This window comes from Miscanthus floridulus, chromosome 7, assembly GCF_019320115.1.
Source record: "Miscanthus floridulus cultivar M001 chromosome 7, ASM1932011v1, whole genome shotgun sequence".
Lineage (NCBI taxonomy): Eukaryota > Viridiplantae > Streptophyta > Magnoliopsida > Poales > Poaceae > Miscanthus > Miscanthus floridulus.
The window spans coordinates 58,836,342-58,863,367 of NC_089586.1; the positions used below are offsets into that span (position 1 = coordinate 58,836,342).

Here is a 27,026-nt window from a genome sequence, read left to right on the forward strand (position 1 = left end):
GTTGCTGGTTGTTTCTTGGGGCTTCACGGCTTCACCCTCCCCACGCCGCCGTACCACACCCGCGTCGCCGTCGGTCCCCACGCCGCCAGTCTCCACCTCGCGCTCCTCGCGCCGTCGGCCTCCGCCGCATCCCGGCGTCTCTCCACGCCCATCCACGTGCGGCACCGGCCTCCCTGCCATTCTCCACCGCTTCCACCTTCGCAGCTGCGGCGCCGGGCTATGCAGTGGCCGGATCCCATGCCTCCATGGCTCCACGCGCTGTCGAATACACAGCTCTCCGCCGCCGAAGACCCGCGCCTCCACGCGCCGCCCTTATGTTGGCGCCACCACGGTGCCGCGCGGCAGATCCAGCCGCAACACCAAGGGCACATGCCACCGACGACAGCCATGCAAGCGACATGGACGCCGCCTGGAAGGGGAAGAGGAACATGGAAGTGAAGCAGATGTGAGCACGGGTATGAGCTCGATTGGCGAGATTGGGGCTTAGATCGGATCTTTTTTTTATCATCTCTGGATTGGATCTTTGATGGATGGAAAGAGGAAGTTCGCTGGGGAAGGAGATTGCGCAGAAGCTTCCTGGAAGATAAGAACGAGTGGATGGGAGGGCACACAGGGTCCGTTGCGGACGATTTTTTTTATTTGAGTTCAGCAACATTTTTTTCCACTGGAGACGCCGAGAAGACATTTGTTTGTTCTGTTCTTCTTGTTGGGTTCCATGCTAGCTGTGGTCAAAGTGTGCACTTTTTATGAGAAAAAATTCAAATAGTAGGATTGCATTTATTTTTGACAGAGGGAGTACGATGGAAGCACTTGTTTCCGTGTTTCAAAAAAAAAAAAAAACCAAAAAGGCAACCGACGTAAAGGTACGCGCAACGGCGGAAGCCGGAAGCCGGAAGCCGGAAGCGAAGGAACGTGAAATCCCCTGCTCGGGAAGCCCGACTGCTCCAGCACCACTCCCCCTTCCGTCAAAAAATCCCAAACCCTAGACGAAGCAGCCCAGTCGCCCTCCACCTCCCTTGAGAGGCCGCGATGATGCAGATGCTAGGCCTCCGCGGCTCGTCTAAGGACCGTGGCCGCCGGGGCGACGCGTCCCCGTCCTCGTCCTCCGCTGCGGCGGGGGCCACAGGGACCCCGCGCTCGCCGTGGATCCCGGCGTCGGCATCGTCGCCGCGCTCGCCGTTCGCGGCGGAGGCGGGCGGCGAGGGCGGGGGCGGCCGGCCGCTGCGGCTGGTGTACTGCGACGAGCGCGGCCGGTTCCGGATGGACCCAGAGGCCGTGGCCGCGCTGCAGCTTGTCAAGGGACCCGTCGGGGTCGTCTCTGTCTGCGGCCGCGCGCGCCAGGGGAAGAGCTTCATCCTTAACCAGGTTCGCCTTCCCTCTCTTGCCGTGGTCGAAAGTTGGTTTGGCATGATTTCAGTTCCATTTGGAGCTCGAAGGAAACATGAAAATTTTGTGGGTTTTGCAAATTACAGACCATCAGAAAAAAAATTGCAAAGTGATGGATGGTGGAAACCAAAAAAATTTCCTCATAGTATTTCTGCACTGCTCTATATGCTGTCCTGGTGTTTTTTTTGAACGTCCTCTTTTAATTAATCAGTTTCGGTCAAAGTGCTGGACTCGCAACTGACAACCCTACAGTTTTGATTAAAACAAAACTCACAAGATGGTTATTAGTTCACTTTCTGGAATTGCTATTGAAAGGAAAACCTTAAAACAATGCCTACCACCATAGTGTTGTGATAAATAATTTCTCCTGTGGATATTTGGTATGAAACTTGGCACATTGTCTGGTCAAGTGGACATGGACCATTTGTTCATGTCCGGATATGGGGCTGTAAGGATAGGAACATTGACAGAAATAGGAGAAATAATAATAACATGGTGACTTTTTGTTTTTGAAACATAACATGGTGACTTTGTTCAATTGTGATTTAAGTTAATAAGCTCTAGTTAAAGGATGCTCTTTTATATATGGTGACATGATTTTGTATAGATGTACATGGTTGCAAAATGATAGCTGAGCTGTATTTTTTGGGTTCTTGGCATAATAATCTGTTACAAAACAACAGTAGTTTGATGTTTTAAACTTGCTTTTTTTTATGTATGTATCATCTAGATTATGTTTAATAAAATAAAATTATCCCACCATTAAGATCTGTTAATTTTTTTTTCCAAAAGCGGAAAAGCCCCGATGAATTTGGCTTATTTCTGGGCTTGTGATAGCTTCTAGGAAGAAGTAGCGGGTTTCAAGTGGCAAGTACTCATCGTCCCTGCACCAAGGGCCTTTGGATGTGGAGTGCCCCAATAAAGAGAACTGCCCTTGACAGAACTGAATATAGTCTTTTGCTACTTGACAGCGAGGGCATCGATGCCTATGATCAGACGGTATGACGTACCTCAATGATCTCATTTCATTTCCATGCAGTTTTTTTCCTCTTTTACAGGGCACTTTTTTCCCTCAAACTGGAAAAACACTAACCATTGGTGGCATTTTTTCCCCCTCTTTTACAGGGCACTTACAGCATTCAGATATTCTCATTGGCAGTCCTACTATCGAGCATGTTCATATATAATCAGGTGTGAGCAATGGCTTCTTCTTTCCAACCCTTTTGTTGGAGATTTGTCTCGAGTTCATCCCTAATAATGTTGGAACTGTTTCATGTTTGCACTTACATTAATTGATAACATATGGCCATTACAACAATAACACTAGCATCATCAAAAGAAGCTCAAATACAAATAAGAAAAGGAAATGGGCTTTGTGTATCTGGTTATCTACATCAAACAGTTTTTATGCCCTTCCAACTAAGATTCACCTTCCAACTATGTTTCACCAGAAAGTAGGTGGGTGGCAAATAGATTCAGACAATTTTCTTGTTCAGCAAAATATGCTGTCAATCAGATGTCTCATTTTTGTATTGTTTATTAGGCTAGATGGGCTTCTTGATCTGTGATGATATCAATGGCCTGACTAATGTATGTAAGAAGGAAAATAATTGGTCATTGTGATCATTGCTAGGAGGAAAGTAACGATATATACAACAACAACAACATAGCCTTTCAGTCCCAAGCAAGTTGGGTAGGCTAGAGTTGAAACCCACCAAGAGCCCCAAGTCACGGTTCAGGCACTTCAATAGCTGCTTTCCAAGTACTCCTATTCAAACATAGATCAGCTTTCAAATCTCTTTTTGTTGCCTCCCCCCATGTCAATTTCGGTCTTCCTCTACCTCTCCTCATATTATTAGTTTGGCTTAGGACTCCACAATGCACTGGTGCCTCTGGAGGTCTCCTTTGGACATGGTCAAACCACTTCAACCGATGTTGGACATGCATTTTGTCGGTGTTTCGAATAAACACCAACTAGTAAATTTATATTTGTTGCGTGTTAGGCCCGGATGGTGTGCTAAAGGACATAAGGTTTATACTATTCGGGCAGAATGTCGCTACGTCCAGTCTGCTGCTGCTCGTGTTATTAGCACCGAAAAGGGTTCGTAGTAGGGGGTACAAACGGTCGAGAGAGGGACAGGTCTCAAGTCTCTGATGGAAGGGTCGAAAGGATGTCAAGAGCTCTGTTGTTGCTTGGCTGTGTGTTGTGTATGAAAATCGATCCGTCCCCTTAGTGGGGTGTCCTACCCTCCATTTTATAGACCAAGGGGGAGCAGGGGTTACAGATGGGAGAAAGAAAAAAACCAAAGGTAGAGACCGTCCTTCGAAGGCGCCGGGTCTTCCTTTTCCCTTGAGCTTGCCCTGCTGACATGGCAGACCATGCCAGGGATAGCACGTTCGCTGATCCTGACATGGCCGTGCCCTGGCTTCGTTTCAGCAAGTGGTTACGTCCCATCCTGCTCCGGCGGATGATGCGGCGCGTCAGGGTACCGAGCTGTGACCCTACGGGGAGTGGATGGGGAAGTGACCATGCGTTCGTTGCTGTTGATGATGTGAGTTCCCTCCTGGACTGTAGTGGTTGTCGTATGGCTATGTTAGGATCCGCGCCCGAGGGCTGATGGCGGCGCCCACAACACTGTAGGACAAAAGTCGGCGCCTACAACACTATTCGGCCTCTGCCATGCCTAGGAGGGCTTAAAGCGCCCGTCCCGTCGTATCCCGACGGTAGCTTCTCGCAGGTGCGCAGGGCATGGTCCTCGGTACTGCGGTTGACTTGAGTGTCCTGTCTTACCCTATGCTTCGTCATTATGAAGGGGCAGGGTGTAGATGTCGGGCGAGGCGGAGCCAGCCTCAGCCGTCGGGCAAGGCAGAGCCAACCCTCGGATGTCGGGCGAGGCAGAGCCTGCCCTCAGCCGTCGGGCGAGGCGGAGCCTGTGCTCAGACGTCGGGCGAGGCGGAGCCTGCCCTTAGTCGTCGGGCGAGGCGGAGCCTAGCCCTCGGGGGTCGGGCGAGGCGGAGCCCAGCTCTCGGGGGTCGGGCGAGGTGGAGCCAACCCTTCGGGGCAGGGCGAGGCGCAGCCAACCTTTGGTTGTATGGACAAGGAGTGTAGTTGCGTCCCCGCTTGTTCGGAAGCATCAGCGTTTGATGATTATTAGTTCCACCTCTTTGGGTACCCAGTAATCGGTCCCCGACAGTAGCCCCCGAGCCCCCGGATGATTCGGATAGAATTGCTCGGGGGGTGATTTGACTTGCCAGAGGTTTCGCGCGAGCGCACCCGATGGGTGTAGCCCTTAGCCCCGGGTGATTCGGATAGAATTGCCCGGGGGGTAATTTGGACCCTTCGCGGGTATGGCTGTGAAATTTGGTGTTTCAATAACTGGATAGCTTAAAGGGAATCCTGGTATCCCGTTCGCGGGGATTCGTCTAGGTTTAGCTTGGTTGAGACTCGATCGCGAATCGAGACTCCCTTGAGGCTCGTGCGTCCGAGTTTTGGCCGCTCGTGGGCTCATCCCTCGTTGGGACGGCCGCCGAAACTATTGGGCTAGCCCTCGAACTCCTAGGCCCAGGTGAGCCGGAGAAATGCTTCTCGACACGTATCCCTTTTGCGGGGAAAGAGTCCTAGTCTGCCCGGGAAGGCGAAACGTCCGGCGCGACTTTGGTGGGAAAGGATAGGGATTGCGGGCGCATATCCCGCGGCGTGACATGGTAGTGTATCGTGGCAGACATGGAGATCTAGGAGGACGGTTGCTCTTCTCGCATCCGTCGCCCCTATAAAACCAAGGGTTTCGCCCACAGGGTTCCGTACTTTGCCTCCTCGCCTTTGTATCTACGACCTCCACCGCCAATCGCCTGAGCCTCCCGCACCTGCATCGCAGCCGCCGTCAAGCTCGCGTCCACCCCCCTCCCAATCATTCAATGGAGCTGTGGTGTAGATTTGACGTCACCCCTCAGCGCCTGTAGGGCCTTGTTCGCCGTGGCCTCCTTTGCTCGCTGACCGCCGCCGAGGAGTGGCGGCTGCCCGGTGATGAGGACGAGCCGTCGCCGCCCGAAGGCTACGTGGTGTCCTTCGCTCGCTTTCACGAGCGGGGATTCGCCACCCCTGCCCACAAGTTCCTTCGGGGGCTGCTGTATTACTACAAGGTGGAGTTGCAGCACCTTACTCCCAATGGGGTCCAGCACATTGCGGCGTTCGTCGCCCTGTGTGGGGTTCTTGGGGATTAGTCCCCACTTTGACCTGTGGCGGTATCTCTTCGCCGTCAACCTTCTGAAGAAGCGGGTCGGGAAGCAAGAGCTGAGCGTGCCGGTGGGATGTGCCGGCATTTATCTCCGCAACAACTGGGTGAACGAATACTCGTCGATGCGTCTGTCGACCTTCAACAAGGGGTGGCATTCGCATTGGTTTTACATCAAGGATGACGTTGCCGCCCCCTTGCCAGCATTCTCCGGGCGTATCATCGAAGAGGTCCCGGAGTTGTGGAAGTGGGGTGTCCCGGACAAAGATAAGAAGATCAAGGACCATCTCGCCGTCCTCCAAATTCTGAAGGAGAGGGGCGTGAAGGGGTCGGGGATCATCGGCGCCTACCACATGAGGAGGGTGGCGCCGCTGATGGCGCGCGTGCTTCCCCTGCACCTGATGGCGCCTGGAGCGTCGCTCGTAGGGACGACGCTTGCCGAGGAAGCGCTTCCCCCCTCCGAAGTGGCGCAGCGCATCAAGGAGGCGATCGAGCCCTTGAAGGACGGTGCTGGCGCCGCTAATGATTTTGTGTACCTAGTGCCAGGGCATCCCCCAATGTGGCCGGAATCAGGGTACATTGACTTCGTAAGTTCTCTTTCCCCGTGCCTCCTTTTTAATTGAACTCCCGACCCCTTGGTGCTGACATTGGGATAGCGGGACCAGCCGAAGAAACTTGTCTTTATGGATTGCCCAGCACCGCTGCCGAAGGACAAGTTCGTGGCGGTGGCCAACCGCGCCACGATCGGGTCGTAGAGGAAGACGAAGGAGTTCGAGCGGAAGAAGAAACAGCAGAGACAGCAGCCACAGGAGCGAGGAGAGGAGACAGACCGCGAAGACGATGACGAGGAGGTAGTTGTCGATGTGGAGTGGGATGTCCTGGAGGGCGAGGATACACTGATAGATACCCACTCATCCATGCAGGGACCCTTCTCGTTCCATGTGGGGGGAAGTGAGTCCGTGAGGTGAGGCCGGCGGAGACGGGCCAAACCATCGGCCCGTCCTCAGGACCGGTGGGAGCGGACGGATCCGCCGCTGCGCCCGGGGTGTAGGTGGAGGGGGGGCGGCGGCTCCACTGCCGCGCCCCAAGAGCTGATAGGGGCGGGCGGATCTGCCGCCGTGCCCGAGGTGCCGACAGAGAGGGGTGGCAACGCCGCCGCGCCCTCGGAGGCAAGGGAGACAAGCCCCTCTGCCCGGGAGCAGGGGGCAGGCTCAAAACGGTCCCGCCCAGACGAATTGGAGCAGAAATCTAGGGGTTCGTCCCCAAAACTCCCCTACCGCCCAACAGCGCCAGCATAAGTCACCGATTCCTCTGTTTTTTTTTTCTATTTTTCGGTGTGACCTTACGCCTTTTAACTCTTGCAGAGTCTTGAGACGGGGCCGCTCTTTGGCGCTGGCGCCCAAGAAGAGCGTTGCTCTTCAGGCGGGACGGGCGCCGTCGCTCCTATTTCGGGCAGGAGCGGAGCCGATGTTGCGGCCTCGTCGGCCGGTTAGGCGCCGCTTGCGGGTGGCGCCCGTGCCCTCGGCAGGGTCAAGCAGACGTCGAGGCCGAAGAAGCGCCCTCGGGGGTCGCCGAGCACACGGTGGTGGTGGTGATTCTGCCGCCTACGTCGGAGCGGACGGAGCTGCCGCTCGCGCTTGGGGCGCCCTCTGTGGTGGGCACGGCGCCGCAAGGCGAGGCCCCGGCGTTGCAAGCGGAGGTGGCCGCGACCGCGACAAGCTAGGCGCAGCCGGACGCAGCCACGGTGATGTTCGCGGGAGCGGCGCGATCCGTGCCACCTGTGGCCCAGGTGATGGCGCCCGAGGCGGGTCAGACGGAGGGGGACATGGCCGGAGGGTCCCCGGGCATCGTGGCGGTGGTGGAGAGGACCAGCGGGGAGTCGCCCTCGGCCCTGATGTCGGGGGGGGGGGGGGGGGCAGCCGCTCGCCCGCGTGGGGTGAGCCGCTGCTTCAGTGGATGGATCCTTAAGACCCAACGTCGATTCTCTTCTCGCTCGACGATGCTATCGAGAGCATAGAGCAGGAGAGTCTCGATGGAGGGATCTCGGCTATGATGGATGTCATGAACCAGGCCAGGGCCGTCCTGCGTGACGTCATCAGTCCCACTGGCCGGGTATCCGCTTGATCTTCCCTCTCGCTTTCTTCTTCATGTTTTTTCTGTGTTTTTGACACTGGTCTTCTTTTCAGTCCCTCATTGCTCGTAGCCAGGAGAAATCCCGGTTCCTCCGCGAGCAGAAGGTGGAATGGGACCACCTCACCGAGGAGGCCCGGCCGCGCGGATATGTGAGCGCCCAACTTGCGCTGCCGCCCAACAGCGGGAAGTCGAGGCGCGTCGAGACGCGAAGGCGGCCCATGGGATGTTTCAGGATCTGTTGGCGAGGGTGCGGCAGGACGAGGAGGCGGCTGCCAGGGTCCGAAAGGAGCGGGATGAGCTGCTCCAGAAGGATGCCGAGGCTTGCCAGCGGGCCGTCAACCTCCTGGCTAAGCTGGAGAGGGAGCGGGATCTCAAGCTGGAAGCCGAGGAGAGGTCCGCGGCCCTGCAGCAGAAGGCGAATCTGGATGCCGAGGTGGTTGCCCGGCTGCGCAGGGAGCGAGACGAGCTGCGCCAGACTACAGAAAGACTTCGCTCTGAGCGTGGCATGGCCCGCGAGGAGCGCGACCAGGCTGTCCGAGAGCGCAACGAGGCGCGTCAGGGGGTCAGCTCCCTCTGGGCGGATCTTGGAGCCGCGGTGGCCCGAAGGCTGGAGGCTGAGAGCATCTCTGCCGGGCTGGGCACGGAGCTTGCCGTGGTGCGGGGTATTCTTCAGGTCGAGAGTGATGAGCACGATCTCCTGCGCGCTGCTGTCGGGTTGGTTTTCGATGATCTGGGGGTGGCGCGGCCGGAGGAAACCAGCTCAATTGTGGCTCGTGCCGTAGATATCATGGCGCGGGTGCGCCAGCTTGAGGAGAACGCTTTTCACGCCGAGATCACCCAAGCCTTTGCTGTTGCCCGCTCATTATGATCAGGAAATTGACCTGGAGATAATGAGCCTCGGCTTCGCGTCTGGCTATGAAGCCTCCGAGCTGGATGAGATTGAGAAGGCGGTGACTCCTATTGCGTAGAACCTGGCGGACAGGATGAAAGACAGTTCTCCCGAGGAGGGAGGTAGTCGAATGAGTCTGATAAACATTTATCTGTGATCTGTGGACAAGTGTCGGCACTTTTGTGTCCGAAAACAGATTCGTAATTTCGTTTCGTAATTTTGTTTCGTTTGTCTGAACTTGTTTTCTTTCCCTTTTGCATTCGAGAGGAAAGGTTTTATGCTATCCGACCCTTTCGTTCGTTAAGACCGTCGGGCCCTAGGTGTATAAGGGGGAAATTTTGATTATGCTGCCGAGCAAAGTTACCATAGCCGTCGGGGTGTGGGTTTTTTGCAGTCTTATCAGGCATGCTCGTTTACCTGTTCCCACAAACCTTGCCGCTAACCTTAACGCGAGGAAGAGGTCTGATGCAATGACTGTTTCGAAAAAAAGGAGGTATTTATACCTTTATCAACCCCCGAGTGAGATCCGACCCCTTGCGGTCGCTGGGGCCGGATGTTACTGGAGACCGAAGCGAGGGTAGCGAACTTACTCTTGTATTCGCATGTACCCCTTATAAGGATTTTAACGATCGTTCCGTGACCGTGCGTTTGGTCTCATTGCTGGCCCGGCCTTCCCCGAGCCCCCGCGCGTGGTGGGGATTCGGTCAAGGGTCGGCTCGTTTTGTGACTGTCGCCCCGTCCGCGGTTTTCGCAACTGGAGGGGTTGAGGTGACGTCACTTGCCTCGACGGCTCGAGTGACGTGCTTGATGAGCTCGCTAGCGGGGATGTTCGAATGGAATCCGATCCCGTTGCTTTGCGACAGGGTCGGCAAAGCCCTCGGGTGGCGTTCCGTTGCTCCTTGACCTGCCTTCCAACAGATTCTCCCTCAATGGGGATCCTATGGGCTCGGCTAAAGGCCGGATTGAACTAGAAGGTTGAGATAACCCTATCCGCCTCTATGCGGGTTGGGCAAAGGCCGCTGAGGCTCATCTGCGTTTTCTCCCCTGGCTCGTGTTTGACGCGAGACAGCCTCGGACCCTTCACGGGCCAGCCTTCGAACCTCGGTCTCTCGATCTTGGATCGAGCGGCTCGAGCCCCCGAGCACCTTGGGGTCTGATAGGGGTCGACCGTGTTTCACGCGTCACCCCGTCCTCGGCTTCCGCAACCGGAGGGACTGAGCTAATGACACTTGCCTCGACGGCTCGAGTGTCGCTCTCAATGAGCTCGCTAACGGGCACGTTCGTGTGGAATCCGGGTCCGTCATTCGCTGACGGGGTCGGCAGAGCCCGCATGTGGCATTGCACTACTTCATAACCCGCCTCCCGGCAGATGCCCGAGCCGTTTGATAGGCTCAGGTGGCCCGTTGGCCTCTCCTCGATGGAGATTCTGTGGGTTTGGCTCGAGGTTTAGAATCGAACGAGAAAGGTCGAGATGCCCCTGTCCGCTTCTGAGCGGGGTCGGACAAGGCCGCTGGGGCTCCTCTCGGTTTTTCTCCCCTGGCTATGTTTGACGCGAGGCGGCCTCGAGCCCTTCGCGGGCCGGCCTTCGAACATCGGTCAGTTGCCGCTCATATCGAATGAGGCGACTACCGTTTCGTGACGCGACACGAAGCGTTGAGAAGCAGCAATTGCATATGCAACGTTTTGGATGTATGGGATTAATGTACGATTTAATTGAAACGAAAGCGGGGGTTGGTGATGTTACCTTGGTGGCATGAGCGACGGGAAGCTCTTACCGGACATGTTCGTGCGGGGTTCGAGTTCGACGTTCGCGACAGGGCCGGTGTAACCTGCACGAGCATCGCAATTTTTTGTTTCTTTCTCTCGGTGGCGATCCGAGCCGTTCGATTGATTTAGGCGACCTGACAGCTTCTCCTTGAAGGGGATTCTGCTGGAGGACCCCACCGAACCCTTCTCGAGAAGGCGGATGCTAAAGCTTGGGGTGCGGGGAACTGTGAATTTGATTATGCTGGTGAACAAAAACACCGTAGCCGCCGGGGCGTAGGGTCTAGTGGTTCATCCAGTTTTACTCAAAGTTTTACACCCGCACACCGTGTCTCCGGTTTTAAGCGTAAGGAGGGGTCGGGCGAAGAGGATGTCTAAACAGGTAGACACTCTCGGCAACCCACGAGCGATGTCCGTGCCCCTGTCGTTGCTGGGGTCGGAGGCTCGGTAGTAAAAATAACATGCAAAGTAAATAAACAAAGGTGTTTATCTTTCGGTGGCCGTTCGTTCAGCGTTCCCCTCGGCCGTTCGATTGACCCAGGAGGCCCGTTGGGCTCCCCTTGGTGGAGGTCCCGTCGTTGGGTCGTTCCAGGTCCTGCCTGGGGAAGCGGAGAGTCGCCTGCATGCGGGTGCGCCCTGATTCTCGCGCCCGACGTGCAGTAGTGGTGGGCCATGCCCAGGCAACGTCCTGTTTGACCAGGCGACGTCTCGTCGATCAGAGCGCATCCCCTTGAATTCTCATCAGCATCGATTTCCCATCTGCATTGAATAGGGGAAGGGAGAGGGTTTTTCGTATCAACCTTTCGCCTTTCTTCTGCTGCTGCGTCTCCTTAAATAGGGGGAGGGAGGGGCTTCTTGTCCCCATTCCTTCGCCTATTCTTGAGCTGCTACCTCCTCTCCTTCCTTTTCACCGAATGCGTTCGTGCGTCGCAGCGGTTCCTAAGTGAGAGAGGGTAATGCCAGGGAGAGAAACTTACAAATCCGCTCGTAAATTCGGAGCGCGATGTCGAGCTGGAGGTCATCCAACGTAGATGAGATGGTGCTGGCCGCCTTTGCCGAGAAAGGGCCGCTTCTGCCGAAGGAGGCGGCGCACTGGGGGGTGCTGAGCGTCGTCGGCTTTGTCGTCGTTCGCGAGGCTTTCGTCGGAATGGAGTTGTACGGGGACCTCTTCCGGCGAATCTTCTCCGAGCGAGCCTTGTTGGTGGGGAAGCTGCCCAGGACTGCGTCGATGGGGGGTTTCGCCCTTGTAGCCGCTCAGATCGGCCAGTTCATGAAGCTTGACGAGATGTCAGAGACATCCATCAGCCAGGGCAGCCTTTCTTTCGGCGGGGAGCGCCCTCCGTCCAAGTGCCGTTGTCAGGGTTGCGGCTGATCACGATGGCGTAGTCTCTGGACGCCCCGACGAAGGTGCCACGGTCACCGACGTGGTGCTCGACGTTGCAGACGACGGCATCCTCGGGGATCCTGCGGAGCGGTAGGACATTGCCGATGGAGAGCGTGGCGCGTCGACCGTAGTAGTACTTAGAGTAGAAATGGTCAGCAGATGTAATCGTTTAATTTGTGGGGGAGCCCCCGTGTGAACTGTTTTATGTATTCATGAATACATCAGTCCCTTTTTTGTGATGAAATCACTTTGTAAGCGATGAATTTGTGCAAAAAATGAACACGTTCTTAAATTTCGTTACAGCAAACAGCTTTTCAGCTCTTCTCCCTCATTTTGTAAAAGAGGTTTAGTGCCTTCCGACCCTTCCCATAGTTAAGGTCACAAAAAACTCGGAGTGCGGGCGAGCCAATTCTGATTACGCTGGTGAGCAAGGAGGCCATAGCCACCGGGGCGTGGGTTTCCTGCAGTCCTACCAGTTATACTCAGATTTTGTTTCCGAAATCCTAGCCTTTAGGACTTACCATGAGAAAAGAGGAAAAACACAGAGAATGTTTGCAAGATAACACAGAGAGTGTTTGCAAGATAAACGTACTTATATCAGCCTCCGAGTGAGGTCCGACCCCTCGCACTTTGCAGGGGTTGGATGTCACGAAAGATTGACTTTTGACGACAAAAACTGATAAGGGAAAATGTGTTTATTTAAGGGTAAAAACGACGTAGCTACTCAATGTTCCAGGCGTTAGTGAAGGCCTCGCCGTCAATGGTCTTCAACTTGTAGGCGCCTGGCCGGAGTACTTCCGCGACAACGTACGGCCCCTCCCAGGGCGGGGAGAGCTTGTGACGGTCCTTGTTGCTCTGCACGAGGCGGAGAACCAGGTCCCTGACGTTGAAGGCTCGGTCCCGCACTCGTCGGCTGTGGTACCGACGCAGCGCCTGCTGGTACTTGGCTGAGCGGAGGAGGGCGATGTCGCGAGCTTCGTCTAGCTGGTCCATGGCGTCTTTGTGGGATGCCTCGGCTCCCTGTTCGTCGTATGCTCTGATCCTTGGCGCTCCATAGTCGAGGTCGGTTGGGAGGACGGCCTCGGAACCGTAGACTATGAAGAAAGGTGTGTAGCTGGTGGCTCGGCTGGGAGTTGTCCTTAGGCTCCAGAGCACCGCAGGGAGCTCGGCGACCCAGCGTGCACTGAACTTGTTCAATCGGTTGAAGATCCTGGGCTAGAGGCCCTGTAGGAGCATGCCGTTTGCGCGCTTGACCTGCCCGTTCGTTCGGGGGTGCGCGACGGTGGCCCAATCCACCCGGATGTGTTGTTCATCACAGAATCGAAGGAATTTCTTGCCGGTGAATTGTGTGTCGTTGTCCGTGTTGATGGAGTTCGGTACTCCAAAGCAATGGATGATGTCGAGGAAGAACAACACAGCATGCTCGGACTTGATCATGGAGATTGGCTGAGCTTCGATCTATTTTGTGAACTTGTCTATGGTGACAAGTAAGTGGGTGTAGCCTCTGGGCGCCTTCTTGAGAGGCCCAACCAGATCGAGCCCCCAGACTGCGAAGGGCCACGTGGTGGGGATCATCTGGAGTGCTTGAGCCGGGTGGTGAGTTTACCGAGCGTAGTATTGGCACCCTTCGTAGGTGCGTACGATCTGCTCAGCGTCGGCTACTGCAGTGGGCCAGTAGAAGCCCTGTCGGAACGTGTTCCCAACCAAGGTTCTAGGCGCGGCGTGGTGACCGCAGATCCCACTGTGGATATCACTTAGCAAAAGCTTCCCCTGTTCGATGGGGATGCAGAGCTGCAGGATCTCGGTGTGGCTTCGTTTGTAGAGTTCGTCTTCTACAAGGACGAAGGATTTGGCGTGACGTGCGAGTCGTCGAGCTTCCGTCTTGTCCGTTGGCAGCGTGTCACGGAGGAGGTAGTCGAGGTAGAGCATTCTCCAGTCGATCAGAGGGTCGGGCTCTGTCGCTGGATCCTCTTCAAGCTCCATGACCTCGGGGCTGGACGGAGCTGTCAGTTGGTTAGCCCCCGAGGCTGGATCAGACGGGCCATCGTCAGCCCGTTCCGACCCTTCGTAGCGCATCGAGGGTTTGTGTTGGTCGCTGGCGAAGGCACCCGTTAGCGCCGGCTCTCGACCGGATGCCGCTTTTGCAAGTGCGTCGGCCGCCTCGTTGAGATGTCTTGGGATGTGATTGAGTTCGAGGCCGTCGAATTTGTCCTCCAGCCGTCGGACTTCTTGGTAGTACGCAGTCATCTTGGCGTCGTGACAGCTCGACTCCTTCATGACTTGGTTGACGACCAGCTGGGAGTTGCCCCGGATGTCGAGGCGTCGGATGCCAACTCAATGGCGATGTGTAGGCCGTTGAGTGCTTCATACTCGGCCACATTATTGGATGAGGGAAAATGGAGACGAACCATGTACCTCATGCGAACCCTGAGGGGTGATACGAAGACCAGCCCCGCGCCGGCACCCTTCTTCATAAGCGATCCGTCGAAGTACATCGTCTAGTACTCTTGATCGACGACCGCCGGTGGTGTTTGGACCTCGGTCCATTCCGCGATGAAGTCAGCCAACATCTGGGACTTGATCGCCGTTCGGGAGGCATACGTGATGGCTTGATCCATCAACTCGAGCGCCCACTTTGCGGTTCTTCCCGTGGCGTCCTAGCTCTGGACGACCTCGCCAAGGGGGAACGACGTCACGACCATCACGGGGTGTGACTCGAGGTAGTGGCGTAACTTCCTCTTGGTGATGAGGACCGCGTATAGGAGCTTCTGGATTTGGGAGTAGCGGGTCTTGGAGTCCGATAGTACCTCGCTGATGAAGTACACAGGGCGCTGCACCTTGAGGGCGTGCCCCTCTTCCTCTCGCTCCACTACCAGGGCGACGCTGACCATTAGCAGGAGGGATTCTCCGTTGCTTGGCGGAACTAGGATCGGGGCCCTTGTCAGAAGCAGTTTGACCATGTTAAGTGCCTCCTGGGCCTCGGATGTCCACTCGAAGCGGTCGGCTTTCTTCAGGAGGCGATAAAGGGGGAGACCTCGTTCGACGAGGCGCGAGATAAATCGGCTGAGTGCGGCGAGGCACCCTGTGACTCGCTGAACCCACTTTATGTTCTGAATCGGGCCCATCCTTGTAATGGCTGAGATTTTCTCTGGGTTGGCTTCGATGCCATGCTCGGAGACGATGAAGCCGAGCAGCATGCCCCTCGGGTCCCCGAAAACACATTTCTCGGGGTTGAGTTTGATGCCATTCGCTCGGAGTTTTGCAAAGGTCTGCTCAAGATCGGCAACGAAGTGGTCAACCAGTTTGGACTTAACCACGATGTCACCAACGTAGGCCTCAACGATCCGCCCGATGAGGTTCCCGAAGCATTTGAGCATACAGCGTTGGTACATAGTCCCAGCGTTCTTCAGACCGAATGTCATTGAAACGTAGCAGAACGATCCGAAGGGGGTGATGAAAGTTGTCGCGAGCTGGTCGGATTCTTTCACGCAATTGGATGGTACCCAGAGTACGCATCAAGGAAACAGAGGGTTTTGCACCCCGAGGTAGAGTCGACTATTTGGTCTATGCGTGGCAAAGGAAACGAATCCTTTGGACATGCTTTGTTAAGACCCGTATAGTCTACGCACATCTTTCATTTTCCCCTCTTCTTTCGTACAAGAATGGGATTGGCTAACCACTCTGGGTGGTATACTTCCTTGATGAATCCGGCAGCCAATAGTTTTGCTATCTCTTCACCGATGGCCCTGCGTTTCTCCTCGTCGAAGCGACGGAGGCGTTGCTTCACCGGCTTGGAGCCTGGGTGGATCTTCAAGGTATGCTCGGCGACCTCCCTCGGAATGCCTGACATATCCGAGGGTTTTCACGCAAAGATGTCTTTGTTGTCGTGGAGGAAGTCGACAAGCGCGCTTTCCTATTCAGAGGAAAGCGTGGTACCAATGCGTACCGTTTTGCCCTCAGAGCTGTTGGGATCTATGAGGACCTCCTTAGAGCCCTCTGCCAGCTCGAACGACCCGGTCGACTTCTTGGCATCGGGCGCTTCTTCGGTGACCTCCCTGAGGGTGGCGAGCTCCCCGAGGTGACGATTGCTGCGGCGTGACCGAAACACTCGACCTCGCACTCATAGGCGCACTGGAAGGAGGTGGCGACGGTGATGACCCCGTGGGGGCCCAACATCTTCAGCTTGAGGTATGTGCAGTTAGGGACGACCATGAACTTTGCGTAGCATGGACGTCCCAGGATGGCGTGGAAGGTTCCGGGGAACCCAACCACCTCGAAGGTGAGGGTTTCAGTCCTGTAATTGAACTGATCCCCAAAGGTAATGGGCAGATCGATCTGCCTGAGTGGCATGGCCTGCTTCCCGGGCACGATGCCGTGGAAAGGCGCTCGAGTTGGGCGGAGGCGCGTCCGGTCGACGCCCATCTCATCGAGCGTCTTGGCGTACATGATGTTGAGGCCGCTGCCTCCATCTATCAGTACTTTGGTGAGTCGCTTTGGGCCGACGATCGGGTCGACCACAAGCGGATACCTCCCTGGGTGTGGGACGCTATCCGGATGGTTGGTCCGGTCGAAGGTTATGGCGGACTCTGATCACCGGAGGAAGGGAGGTGTGGCCGGCTCGGCCGTGTAAACCTCGCGACGCGCCACCTTCTGCCGACGTTTGGAGTCCTAGGCCGCTGATCCTCCGAAGATTAGAAGGCAGCCGTCTGGCGTCGGAAAGCCATCGTCCTTCTCGGCGTCGTCCGTGGTGGGGGCAGGGTCCTTTCCCTGCTCCCCCTTGTTGGAGCCTCCGGACAGGAACCGCCGTATGAGGCTGCAGTCCTTGAGTAGATGCTTTACCGGGAAGGCGTGGTTCGGGCGCGGCCCCTCGAGTAATTTTTCGAAGTGGTTCGGAGTGCCCACCGTGGGCTTCCGACCACCCTTGCGGTCAGCAGTGGCCACGAGCAAGTCCTCGCGCCGTTGCTTCTTATTCTTTCTTTTGGCGGAACGATTGGAGGTTCGCCGGCACCCTCGTCCCGTCTTGCCTTGCCCTTGAGACGATCAAAGATTGCTCCTACCGCCTCTTCTCCTGAGGCGTGGCTGGTGGCGATGTCCAGGAGTTCCTTGGTAGTCCGCGGGCCCTTGCATCCCAGCTTATGAACCAAATACTCGTAGGTAGTCCCGGACAGGAAGGCTCCTATAACGTCGGCGTCGGCGACGTTAGGGAGCTCATTGCACTGTCGGGAGAACCGCCGGATGTACCCTCGGAGGGTCTCATCGGCCTTCTGACGACAGTTCTTGAGGTCCCATGGGTTCCCATGGCGCTTGTATGTGCCCTGGAAGTTATCCATAAAGATCTCCTTCAGATCCGCCCAACTCTGGATCGCGTTGGACAGTAGGTGTTCCAACCACGCTCGTGCCGAATCGGCTAAGAACAGTCGAAGGCTGCGGATAATGAAGTCGTCATTATCCACACCACCGGCTTAGCAGGCAAGCCGGTAGTCTTCGAGCCAAAGTCCGGGATTTGTCTCCCCAAAGTACTTAGGGATATTGGTAGGAGGATGTGCCGGCCGAAAGGCCTGAGGGCCCGGCAGGCCGGGGCTTGGGCTTCGGTCCTTGCCGCTGTCGTAGCCCCCGTCGCGACGAGGATGATAGCCGCGGCGGGCTTCTTCTCTCGGGTCGCTGTAGGTACGTCTGCGGGCGTCGAGGGTGCTGCGTGCGTCGCGTTTATGGCCAAGACGTTGATGTATCTGGACCACAGCGTGCTGCTTGCTGCCTTGTGGTGCCTGGTGGACTGATGCGTCCCTGCCGGGACGTCCGGAGGGTGTACGTTAGCTGGTGTCGAGCTCGCGTCGCCGAGACAATGAGCTCTCCGCCTGCTGCGCCGTCGCACGATCAAGCAGCGTGCGAATCTCGAGGGGGGGGGGGGGGCGATGATCCTCGGGCGTTGCGGTCTCTAGAAGGCCATGGAGCAAGGCCGTTGCGGCAGCGATGTTCTGGCTTGTTTGAGCGAAGTGAGGAAGGGTTTCATCGTCAGCGATGATCCTTCGGTTTACATCACGGGCCACGGCGCGTGCGCGCCAACCGTCTCTGCGGCGTTCGATCTCCCGATCGACCTCCGCGTATTCCCGCACAAGCTGGAGTCTGGCTTCATCGATCTCCCGCTTTCGGGCTCTCAGTTGCTCCACCCCCATGTGAGGTGGGGCTGCTGTCTCCCCTTCGGTTTTGCCGCCGAGGTTGCCCGCCGGGGTAGCCTCCTCCGTGGAGATGCTTTCGACGTGCCCCTCGGGGGTATCCGTCATGAACCAGTCCCGGGAGGGGTGATGGCTCCCCCTGCTGGAGTTAGAGCCAGAGGATGACCCCGGCTCCTCTGTGAGGAGGTTGTGGAGAGACTCCGTGACGTGTTCGATTACCCCCACGAACTCGTTCGTGGGTGGCTGAACCATGCGTCGTGCCACAAGGTGGCTAACGGTCGCCGCAGCATTGCGGAAATCGAACGGAAGCTGTCGGGGCGCTCCGTATGTGGTGTTTCGGAGAGGGACCCTCCTCCGGAAAACCGCGCCATGTTGTTGTCGTCGGAAAGGGTGAGGCGGCGCTGGTCCTCCTTGGACTGCTGGGGTCCAAGGGAGACACCAAGCTTGTGCTCAAAACTCTCGTGGTTGAGGCCGACGGAGGGGAGAGATTGGATGGCGGCGTGAGCCAATGCCAACTCTCCCCCCACCGTGATGATGAAGTCTAGGCTCCCGAAGCGAACGTGTGCGCCTGGGACCCAGCTGATGCCGTGGTTAGCCATCCGTGGCCTGATGTGGAACGCGCAAAGGTCCCCTACCTGGCGCGCCAACTGTCGGTGTTTCGAATAAACACCAACTAGTAAATTTATATTTGTTGCGCGTTAGGCCCGGATGGTGTGCTAAAGGATATAAGATTTATACTGGTTCGAGCAGAATGTCCCTACGTCCAGTCTGCTGCTGCTCGTGTTATTAGCATCGAAAAAGGTTCGTAGTAGGGGTACAAACGGTCAAGAGAGGGACATGTCCCAAGTTTCTGATGGAAGGGTCAAAAGGATGCCAAGAGCTCTGTTGCTGCTTGGCTGTGTGTTGTGTGATGTGTTGTGTATGAAAATCGATTTGTCCCCCTAGTGGGGTGTCTTGCCCTCCCTTTAATAGACCAAGGGGGAGCAGGGGTTACAGATGGGAGAAAGAGGAAAAAACCAAAGGCAGAGATCGTCCTTCGAAGGCGCCGGGTCTTCCTTTTCCATTGAACCTGCCCTGCTGACATGGCAGACCATGCCAGGGATAGCACGTTCGCTGATCCTGACATGGCCGTGCCCTGGCTTCGTTTCAGCAAGTGGTTATGTCCCATCCTGCTCCGGCGGAAGATGCGCCGCGTCAGGGTACCGAGCTGTGACCCTACGGGGAGCGGACGGGGAAGTGATCATGTGTTCATTACTGTTGATGATGTGAGTTCTCTCCTAGACTGTAGTGGTTGTCGTATGTCTGTGTCAGGATCCATGCCCGAGGGCTGATGGCGGTGCCCACAACACTGTAGGACAAAAGTCGGCGCCTACAACACTATTCGAGCTCTGCCATGCTTGGGAGGTCTTAAAGCGCCTGTCCTGTCGTATCCCGATGGTACATTCTCGCAGGTGCGCAGGGCATGGTCCTCAGTACTGCGGTTGATCTGAGTGTGCTGTCTTACCCTGTGCTTCGTCATTATGAAGGGGCACGGTGTAGATGTCGGGCGAGGCAGAGCCAGCCCCGGAGCTTAGACGTCGGGCGAGCCGGAGCCGGCCCTCAGCCGTCGGGCGAGGCGGAGCCGGCCCTCGGCCGTCAGGCGAGGCGGAGCCCGCCCTCAGCCGTCGGGTGAGGCGGAGCCTACCCTCAGTCGTCGGGCGAGGCGGAGCCCTGCCCTCGGCGGTCGGGCGAGGCGGAGCCAACCCTTCGGGGCAGGGCGAGGCGCAGCCAACCTTTGGTTGTATGGACAAGGAGTGTAGTTGCGTTCCCACCTGTTCGGAAGCATCAGCGTTTGATGGTTTTTAGTTCCACCTCTTTGGGTACCCCAGTAATCCGTCCCCGACAGTTTTCTTCAATTGGTGCTACCTCTAGGCGATCACGTATATCATCGTTCCGAATTCGGATCCATTCTTGTGTGACCGTAAATCCATCGCAACATACGCATTTCTTCAACACTCAGAAATGCGTATATTCGCCAAAGTAAGGATATATATCCTGTTTAATTTAAAACAACGGTGGCTTATATTCGCCAAGGTGGCAGAATATGAACCATTTTATGTAGGCGATCTAATGGCTAGAAATAGTATCTATCCTTATATTTTGAAATATATGATAATGCGACAATGTGAGCACATGGATATGACAAAAAAACTTTGCAATGTGATTAATCTGTTTCATCAAACATGTTCAAGGGAATAAAAAATATTCTTATTGGCCCTTGCAGATGGGTGGTATAGATGAGGCAGCCCTTGATCGCCTTTCACTTGTTACTGAAATGACCAAGCATATCCGTGTGAGGGCAAATGGTGGGAGGTCTGCTGCATCTGAACTTGGGCAGTTTTCACCTATTTTCATCTGGCTACTCAGGGTAACTGGTTCCCTGATTTTGATAATGTCGTTATTATGTAGATAAACTACCAAAAGAGTTTTTCCCCAGTCTTAACAAGATATCGCTTTGTTAGGATTTCTATCTGGATTTAATGGAGAATGGTAGAAAGATAACTCCACGAGATTACCTGGAAATTGCACTGAGGCCTCTTGAAGGCAGAGGAAAGGACATATCTTCAAAGAATGAGGTATTCTGTCATAGTATATATTCCAATTGATTTGAAATTCGTATAGTGGTTTCTATTCTTTTGGATTTTGTAGATGTGCCTTTTATTTTATTCTGTTTGCATTGCTATTTACAATTTCAATTTCATATGCAAATTGTCTTAGATCCGTGAGTCCATCCATGCCCTTTTCCCCGATAGAGAATGTTTCACACTGGTGCGCCCATTGAACAGTGAAAATGAACTTCAACGTCTTGATCAAATCCCAGTAAGCTCCATTCTCTTGTATTTTCATTATGCAACGTCTTGATCAAATCCCTGTAAGCCCCATTCTCTTGTATTTTCATTATGGAAGTACGCATATCACTGCAATAATATGTTCCTCATTTGACGCATTTCAAATTGGAAACGTTTTACCAGCTTGAGAAATTGCGCCCTGAATTTCAAGCTGGACTGGACGAATTAACAAGGTTTATTTTTGAGAGGACAAGGCCTAAGCAAGTTGCTGGTACAATCATGACAGGACCAGTACTAGCTGGTGTTACACAGTCCTTCCTGGATGCAATAAACAATGGAGCTGTGCCTACCATTTCATCCTCTTGGCAGGTATTTTCTCTCTTGAGCCATGCACCTGGGCAAATATGTAAACTGATGCATATTGAACCATATTTTTTTTAGATTGATGTTATCTCTCAACTGTTTTTCTATGGTCACTTGCTTCACAAATTTAAGCTTAAGAAAACACAACAACAACAAAGCCTTTGTTTCAAACAAGCTTGGGCACGGTAGAGATAAAACCAATATGAGTCTAGCAAAACATGATTACCAAAACCAGAGAGTATGAGTAAAAATAACAGTTCATCGAAAAAGACAAGTGTCAGTGTCCATAAGAATGGTGAGAAGATTTGGTCGTGCATCATTTGGAAGTATAATGAACTGGGGTATCAATGGAAATGGGAATACTTTTATGCAAAAATTTCTGGCACAAATGAAACACATGACAAATATTTATTGCTGTCAAAGTATCCTGGACTTTGATTGAAACAGCAGATTTGACTTGGTGGTGAATCAATGTTAGATAAAGATATTATTAACTCTTCTTCTTATAAAAAAAACTCTTCTTCTTGACATTATAATGAACAGCGGTAGTATGTTATGAGGCTGTTATTAGATAAAGAGTATTAAGAAAATACAATGTTTATCACAGAATATTGGACCTGTGGTCCATGTTGTGTCGGTTACAATCATATCAGATACTTTCTTAATAATAAGTACTCTCCTTGTACCATCCTTGAGTTTAGCTGCCTCCTATATTTGACTGCAGAGCGTAGAAGAAGCAGAATGCCGGAAAGCATATGATTCTGCTGCTGAGGTTTACATATCATCTTTCAGCCACTGCAAATTAGCTGAAGAAGTAAGTTAAAAGGTCAATTATGCAGCACATTCTCATACATTGCAAATTGTTAACTTTGTAAATTTAGGATGCTTTAAGGGATGCACACGAAGCTGCTTTAAGAAAGGCACTTGATGCATACAATACTACTGCTGTTGGAACTGGTACTTCACGTGCCCATTATGAGAAAGTTCTTAACAATTTCTGCAGAAAGGCATTTCAGGTACACTGTAGACTTGCCATTTTCATGTAGCAATTATGTAGACCCTGATTTTTCATGATATAGCTGTGTGATCTTTGGTTGCTTACAGTTTCTGTAGAAAGTTAACTAATTCATTCTTATCTCTCGGTTGATTACATAAAGAAAACATAGCTTAATATTTCACGATATAGGTGTGTTATCTTTGGTTGCTAGTGTTTGAAATTTAGTTTTCAGCTTGAGTTTGTGTGAATTTATATTTCTGTGAACCTTAGTAAAATGTTTTTTGTTGAGCGTTGCACCTTAAACACAGATTAAGGAGCAATTAAATATGTGCTCTCTTATGAGCTGTGGCCTATGTGGTCGCGGTGATTTTTCGCCGGGTGTGAGCAGGGCTCCCCCCCCCCCCCCCCCCCCCCCCCCCCCCCCCCAAAAAAAACACACTCTCTTAAAACATTTTTTTCTTCAAAATGTATCATGTCCAAACAAACGAAATGAGAGTAATCAGTTAGTAAGCAGAAACATTCTATGTTAACTGAAGTTCACTGAAAAAAATACTTATTGATACCTTGTTCACCTCATTGAGGAAAAGACTTGATGTTGTTTCTCAAGTTGTATATAGTATACCTTCTTTTGTATGATTATGCATTACAGGGCCCAATAAAAAACCGTGTTTAGTAAAAGGTTTTTGCCTATGTATCTAGTATGCATAATGTCAAAACATGGTGAACCTTGCATTGCCTTGAGAGAGATACTGGATGTTGGCTAGAGGAAGGAGATTGGAGAGTTTGTGATCAATCTTGGGGTCTGGTGGTGGACGTGAAGCCAGTGGGGCATGGCTCTGGCTCTGATTCTTATTCCCTCCACTTGGGGGAGTTCCATCCAGCATTGATATGAGGGGAAAGTGGAGTGTAGGAGGTGGCAGCGGTTGATGATGGGCTTGAGCACTATATGTTCACTGCTCTATTGTGTTAACCCTTACCAACCATTGTGATAATGGAACCTTCGGTTCCAAGGCCCAACCACCTGAGAGTTTTAACTCCATTACTCATGCCAAATTGCTAAGGTGTGGTATATTTAATATTTAATAGTTAAATGTTTTACTATTTAGGTGCTGTTTGGCTGGTTCCAAAGTAACGTAAACGTTAATGAAATTAGTTCAAACTTGCATCCCGCTGGTAACATATGCGCTTATTATCATTTACGTTTGCGTTACATTCCTCCGCACCAAACAGCTCGTTAGTTGAAAATATTGCTCAATTCCTCTAGTATAATGTTAGCTGTTCAGTTTATATTTCTTTCACTAATGACTTAATGATTTCTTTTTATTATTGTGGCTTACGGGCACTGATTTACAACTGTGTGCTGGTTCAGGATTATAAAAAGAATGCTTTCTTAGAGGCTGACAAGCAGTGCTCAAACGCAATACACAACATGGAGAAGAAGATCCGAGCGGCATGCACTGCTCCTGGTGTCAAAGTTTCTGCTGTGATTCAGGTATTTGATTAGTATGATGTGCATGACTCTAGTGATTGAATCTAACTTGTGATTAGTCTTTGTCAATAACAGTCAAGTGGGATGGAGTTTTCTGTTTGCTTCCCTTTGTACTTGCTTATTTGTGTGCAACTTGTGTTCTGAGTTCTGGCTATTGAAAGAAAATCCATTATTTTGTCCTAGTTACCAAGGGCTCTTAGACTGCAGCCCTGCACAACTTTTTGGTGTTCTTTGTGTCACTAGTTATTTAGGTTACTAGTTTCTGATCTACCTTATTATTTCAGTTGTTTCATTCTTTATTTCTTTTATGTTGACATAACATAATTCTGCAGGTCCTCGAAACTGCACTTGCTGAATATGAAACATCTTGTACTGGCCCAACCAAATGGAGAATGCTTGCTGCCTTTCTAAGACAGTGGTTCGTCCTCCTCCGAGCCTTAAAAATTTCATGTTCATTCCTATGATCTTTTTGGTTTAGTTGTTTTCAGAAGAGCACAGTTTCCTATGTTTGTGTCACTAGTTGTGTGCATGTGTGTGTGTGTGTGTGTTTGGAGACGACTTTGAATTTTTTATGCTACCAGCCTTTGTTGTTTTCACAAGTAATTCAAAGTATTCTTTCTGTGTTATTCCTACTTCTCCAATATTCTGATTGAACTTCTCTTGATTCTACTATATAATAGGGATACCTGTTGTCTCTTGTGAGTTTATTGCTTGTGGGGTTTTATGTTTCTAGATGAAACCAGAACTGTTTCTAAGTGATAATTTTATGTATTCTTACACTTTAGTTTGTGACTTGAAAACCCTTTTTGTAATTGCGTATTGAATCATAGTGATTTAATAATAGACACTATGACTACACTATTGCATATATCAACTGATTGTGGTATCCGGTAATAAAATTGCGACAAATTCAGCTGGAGCCATTTTGTTCATAACCTAACATTTTACTCAATTCTTTTCATCAATTCTCCTTCATTTATTGTTTGAATGAGAAGCTTGGCACTTTTTGTTAGAGTTTCAATGTTTTATTAATTTATTAGCATCTCTAAGGATCTGATAATATGCTTCTTCCAGTTTGGAAGGGCCTATATTGGACCTCTGCTTGAAGTTAATAAATGAAGCAGAATCAGAGAGGACTTCCTTTACTTTAAGATGTCGGTCAAATGAAGACCAACTAGAACTTCTAAAGAAGCAACTTGAGGCCAATGAGGCACACAAATCTGAATATCTAAAGCGCTACGAAGCTGCTATAAGTGAAAAACAGAGAGCCACTGCTGATCTTAGTGGTAATCTTGCAAACCTGAGGACCAAGTGTAGCACATTAGAAGAACGCTGTGTAAGCATATCTAATGAACTTGATCATGTCCGACATGAATGCACTGATTGGAGGGTGAAGTATGAACAATCTGTTTCTCAGCACAAGGCTGAACAAGATAGATTTGTCGCTCAGTTGGCATCTCTTGAGTCTAGACATAGCTCTGCAGAAGGAAAGTTGGGAGCAGCTCGGGAACAGGCAGCCTCTGCTCAAGATGAGGCTGCAGAATGGAAGAAGAAATACGAAATGGCTGCTGTGCAGGCTAAAACTGCATTGGAGAGACTCGCATCAGTGCAAGAACAAATTAACAAAATTGCACAAGAAAGGGAAAGTGCTATAAGGGCAGAGTTTGCCTCACATTTGGAGGAAAAGGTTCTCTCTCTCTCTCTCTAATCTATCTCTCATTTTTTACCTGTTTGATGCCTTTTGTTATGATGTTTCATGTATGTGACATCTCGTTACTGACAGGAAGAGGAAATAAGGAAATTAGTTGCAAAGATTAGAGAAGCGGAGAGTGAAGAAAGTGTATTGACTGAGCGCTTGCTGGTAGTGACGACTTTTCTGTTATTTCAATCTTCCCTTAAATTGATGCATTCTGAAATGTGAAGGGTAGTTTATAATGGTTGAACATTATTCAGGTTGCGGAATCAAAAACACAGGGCCATAACAAGGAAACTGCATGCTTGAAGGATGAAATCAAAGAACTAACAAGCAAGTTAGAATTTCTGAGAGACAGAGCAGCATCATATGAAAAACAAGCTAGAATGCTTGAACAAGAAAAAAACCATCTTCAAGAGAAGTTCTTATCTGAATGTAAGAAATATGATGAGGCAGAACAAAGATACAAGTCTGCAGAAAGGGATGTGAAGAAGGCTGTTGAGTTGGCTGATGCAGCTCGAACAGAGGCTATTGCATCCCAGAAAGAGAAGGATGAGGCACAGCGGCTATCGATGGAAAAGGTAGCAGTTATAGAGAGAGTTCAAAGACAGGTAGACAGATTGGAGCAGGAAAAAGTCCATCTATTTGGCGAAGTTCAGAGGATGCGTAATTCTGAATCTGATGCCTGGTCCAAGGTTACCTTGCTTGAGAGTAGGGTTGCTGAGCGGGAGAAAGAAATGGATGATTTACTGAGCCGTAGCAACGAACAAAGGTCCAGCACCGTTCATGTCCTTGAGAGTCTGTTGGCAACGGAACGTTCAGCTAGAGCTGAAGCCAATAAGCGTGCAGAGGCCTTATCTGTACAGCTACAATCCGCCCAAGGTAAACTTGATATACTCCATCAGGAGCTGACATCGATTCGTCTTGTTGAGACTGCACTTGATAGCAAGCTCCGGACCACTACCTATGGCAAAAGGTTGAGAGATAATGAAGTACGTCTGGATTCTATCCAAGATATGGACATTGATCCTCCAGAGAGGAGCAGAAAAAGAACCAAAAGCAACACTACCCCGTTGAAGCCTGTCCAAACTGAGGATGGTGGTTCCGTTCATATGAGAGAAGACAGCATTACAGTTAGCACGGATGTAAAAGATGGCAATCCAGATGGTTACAAAAAGTTCACCATAGCTAAATTGAAAGAGGAGCTAACTAAGCATGGATTTGGCGCGCATTTGCTAGAGCTGAAGAATCCAAACAAGAAAGATATACTTGCACTTTATAAGAAGCATGTTTTGTGCGAGTAAATGGCCATGTGAAGTTCCAGTCTTCAATGTACATCTATCCAAACTAGGATGGGAATCAATAGAGTAGTCTGTCAGTATATTTAACAAACTGATGCCTCATTGTTTTCCAGGCATTCGGTTCTGCTGATTGGTTTGTATTTTGGTGTTACATCGAATGATTTCCGGTTTCTCTAGGCTTGTATTTCTTAGCGTGCTGGTTGTGTTGAGTTACGACTAATTAGGCATGTATACTGTGCTAGTTTGACAAGCTGGGTCCTGACTCCTGGGTGCTAAATGACCTCAACCTAGGCTTCGGCAAGTTTGTGGTACATTTTATATGGTATTGCTGTGTAAAGAGTGTTTTATCCAATTCAAATATGATGTACCCTGCTTCCACCAGCAGGGAAGCAAA

At 51.9% G+C, this 27,026-nt stretch overlaps 1 protein-coding gene across 3 annotated transcripts; it reads left to right on the forward strand.

Annotated features, from left to right (window-relative positions):
* Nucleotides 1–27,026, forward strand: LOC136467026 (uncharacterized). 3 transcript variants are annotated; one of them, XM_066465582.1, is made up of 14 exons: nucleotides 1–1,365; nucleotides 2,224–2,385; nucleotides 2,512–2,577; nucleotides 20,225–20,368; nucleotides 20,463–20,576; nucleotides 20,719–20,820; nucleotides 20,973–21,158; nucleotides 21,877–21,966; nucleotides 22,034–22,168; nucleotides 23,519–23,641; nucleotides 23,971–24,056; nucleotides 24,713–25,325; nucleotides 25,422–25,499; nucleotides 25,592–27,026. In XM_066465582.1, exons 1-14 carry the CDS (start codon nucleotides 1,030–1,032, stop codon nucleotides 26,633–26,635), a joined length of 3,279 nt encoding a protein of 1,092 aa, XP_066321679.1. In that variant the 5' UTR covers nucleotides 1–1,029; the 3' UTR covers nucleotides 26,636–27,026. The 3 variants fall into 3 exon arrangements, with proteins under 3 accessions (XP_066321679.1, XP_066321680.1, XP_066321681.1); XM_066465583.1 differs by having other exon boundaries at nucleotides 1,225–1,365; nucleotides 2,179–2,385; XM_066465584.1 differs by having other exon boundaries at nucleotides 1,228–1,365; nucleotides 2,231–2,385.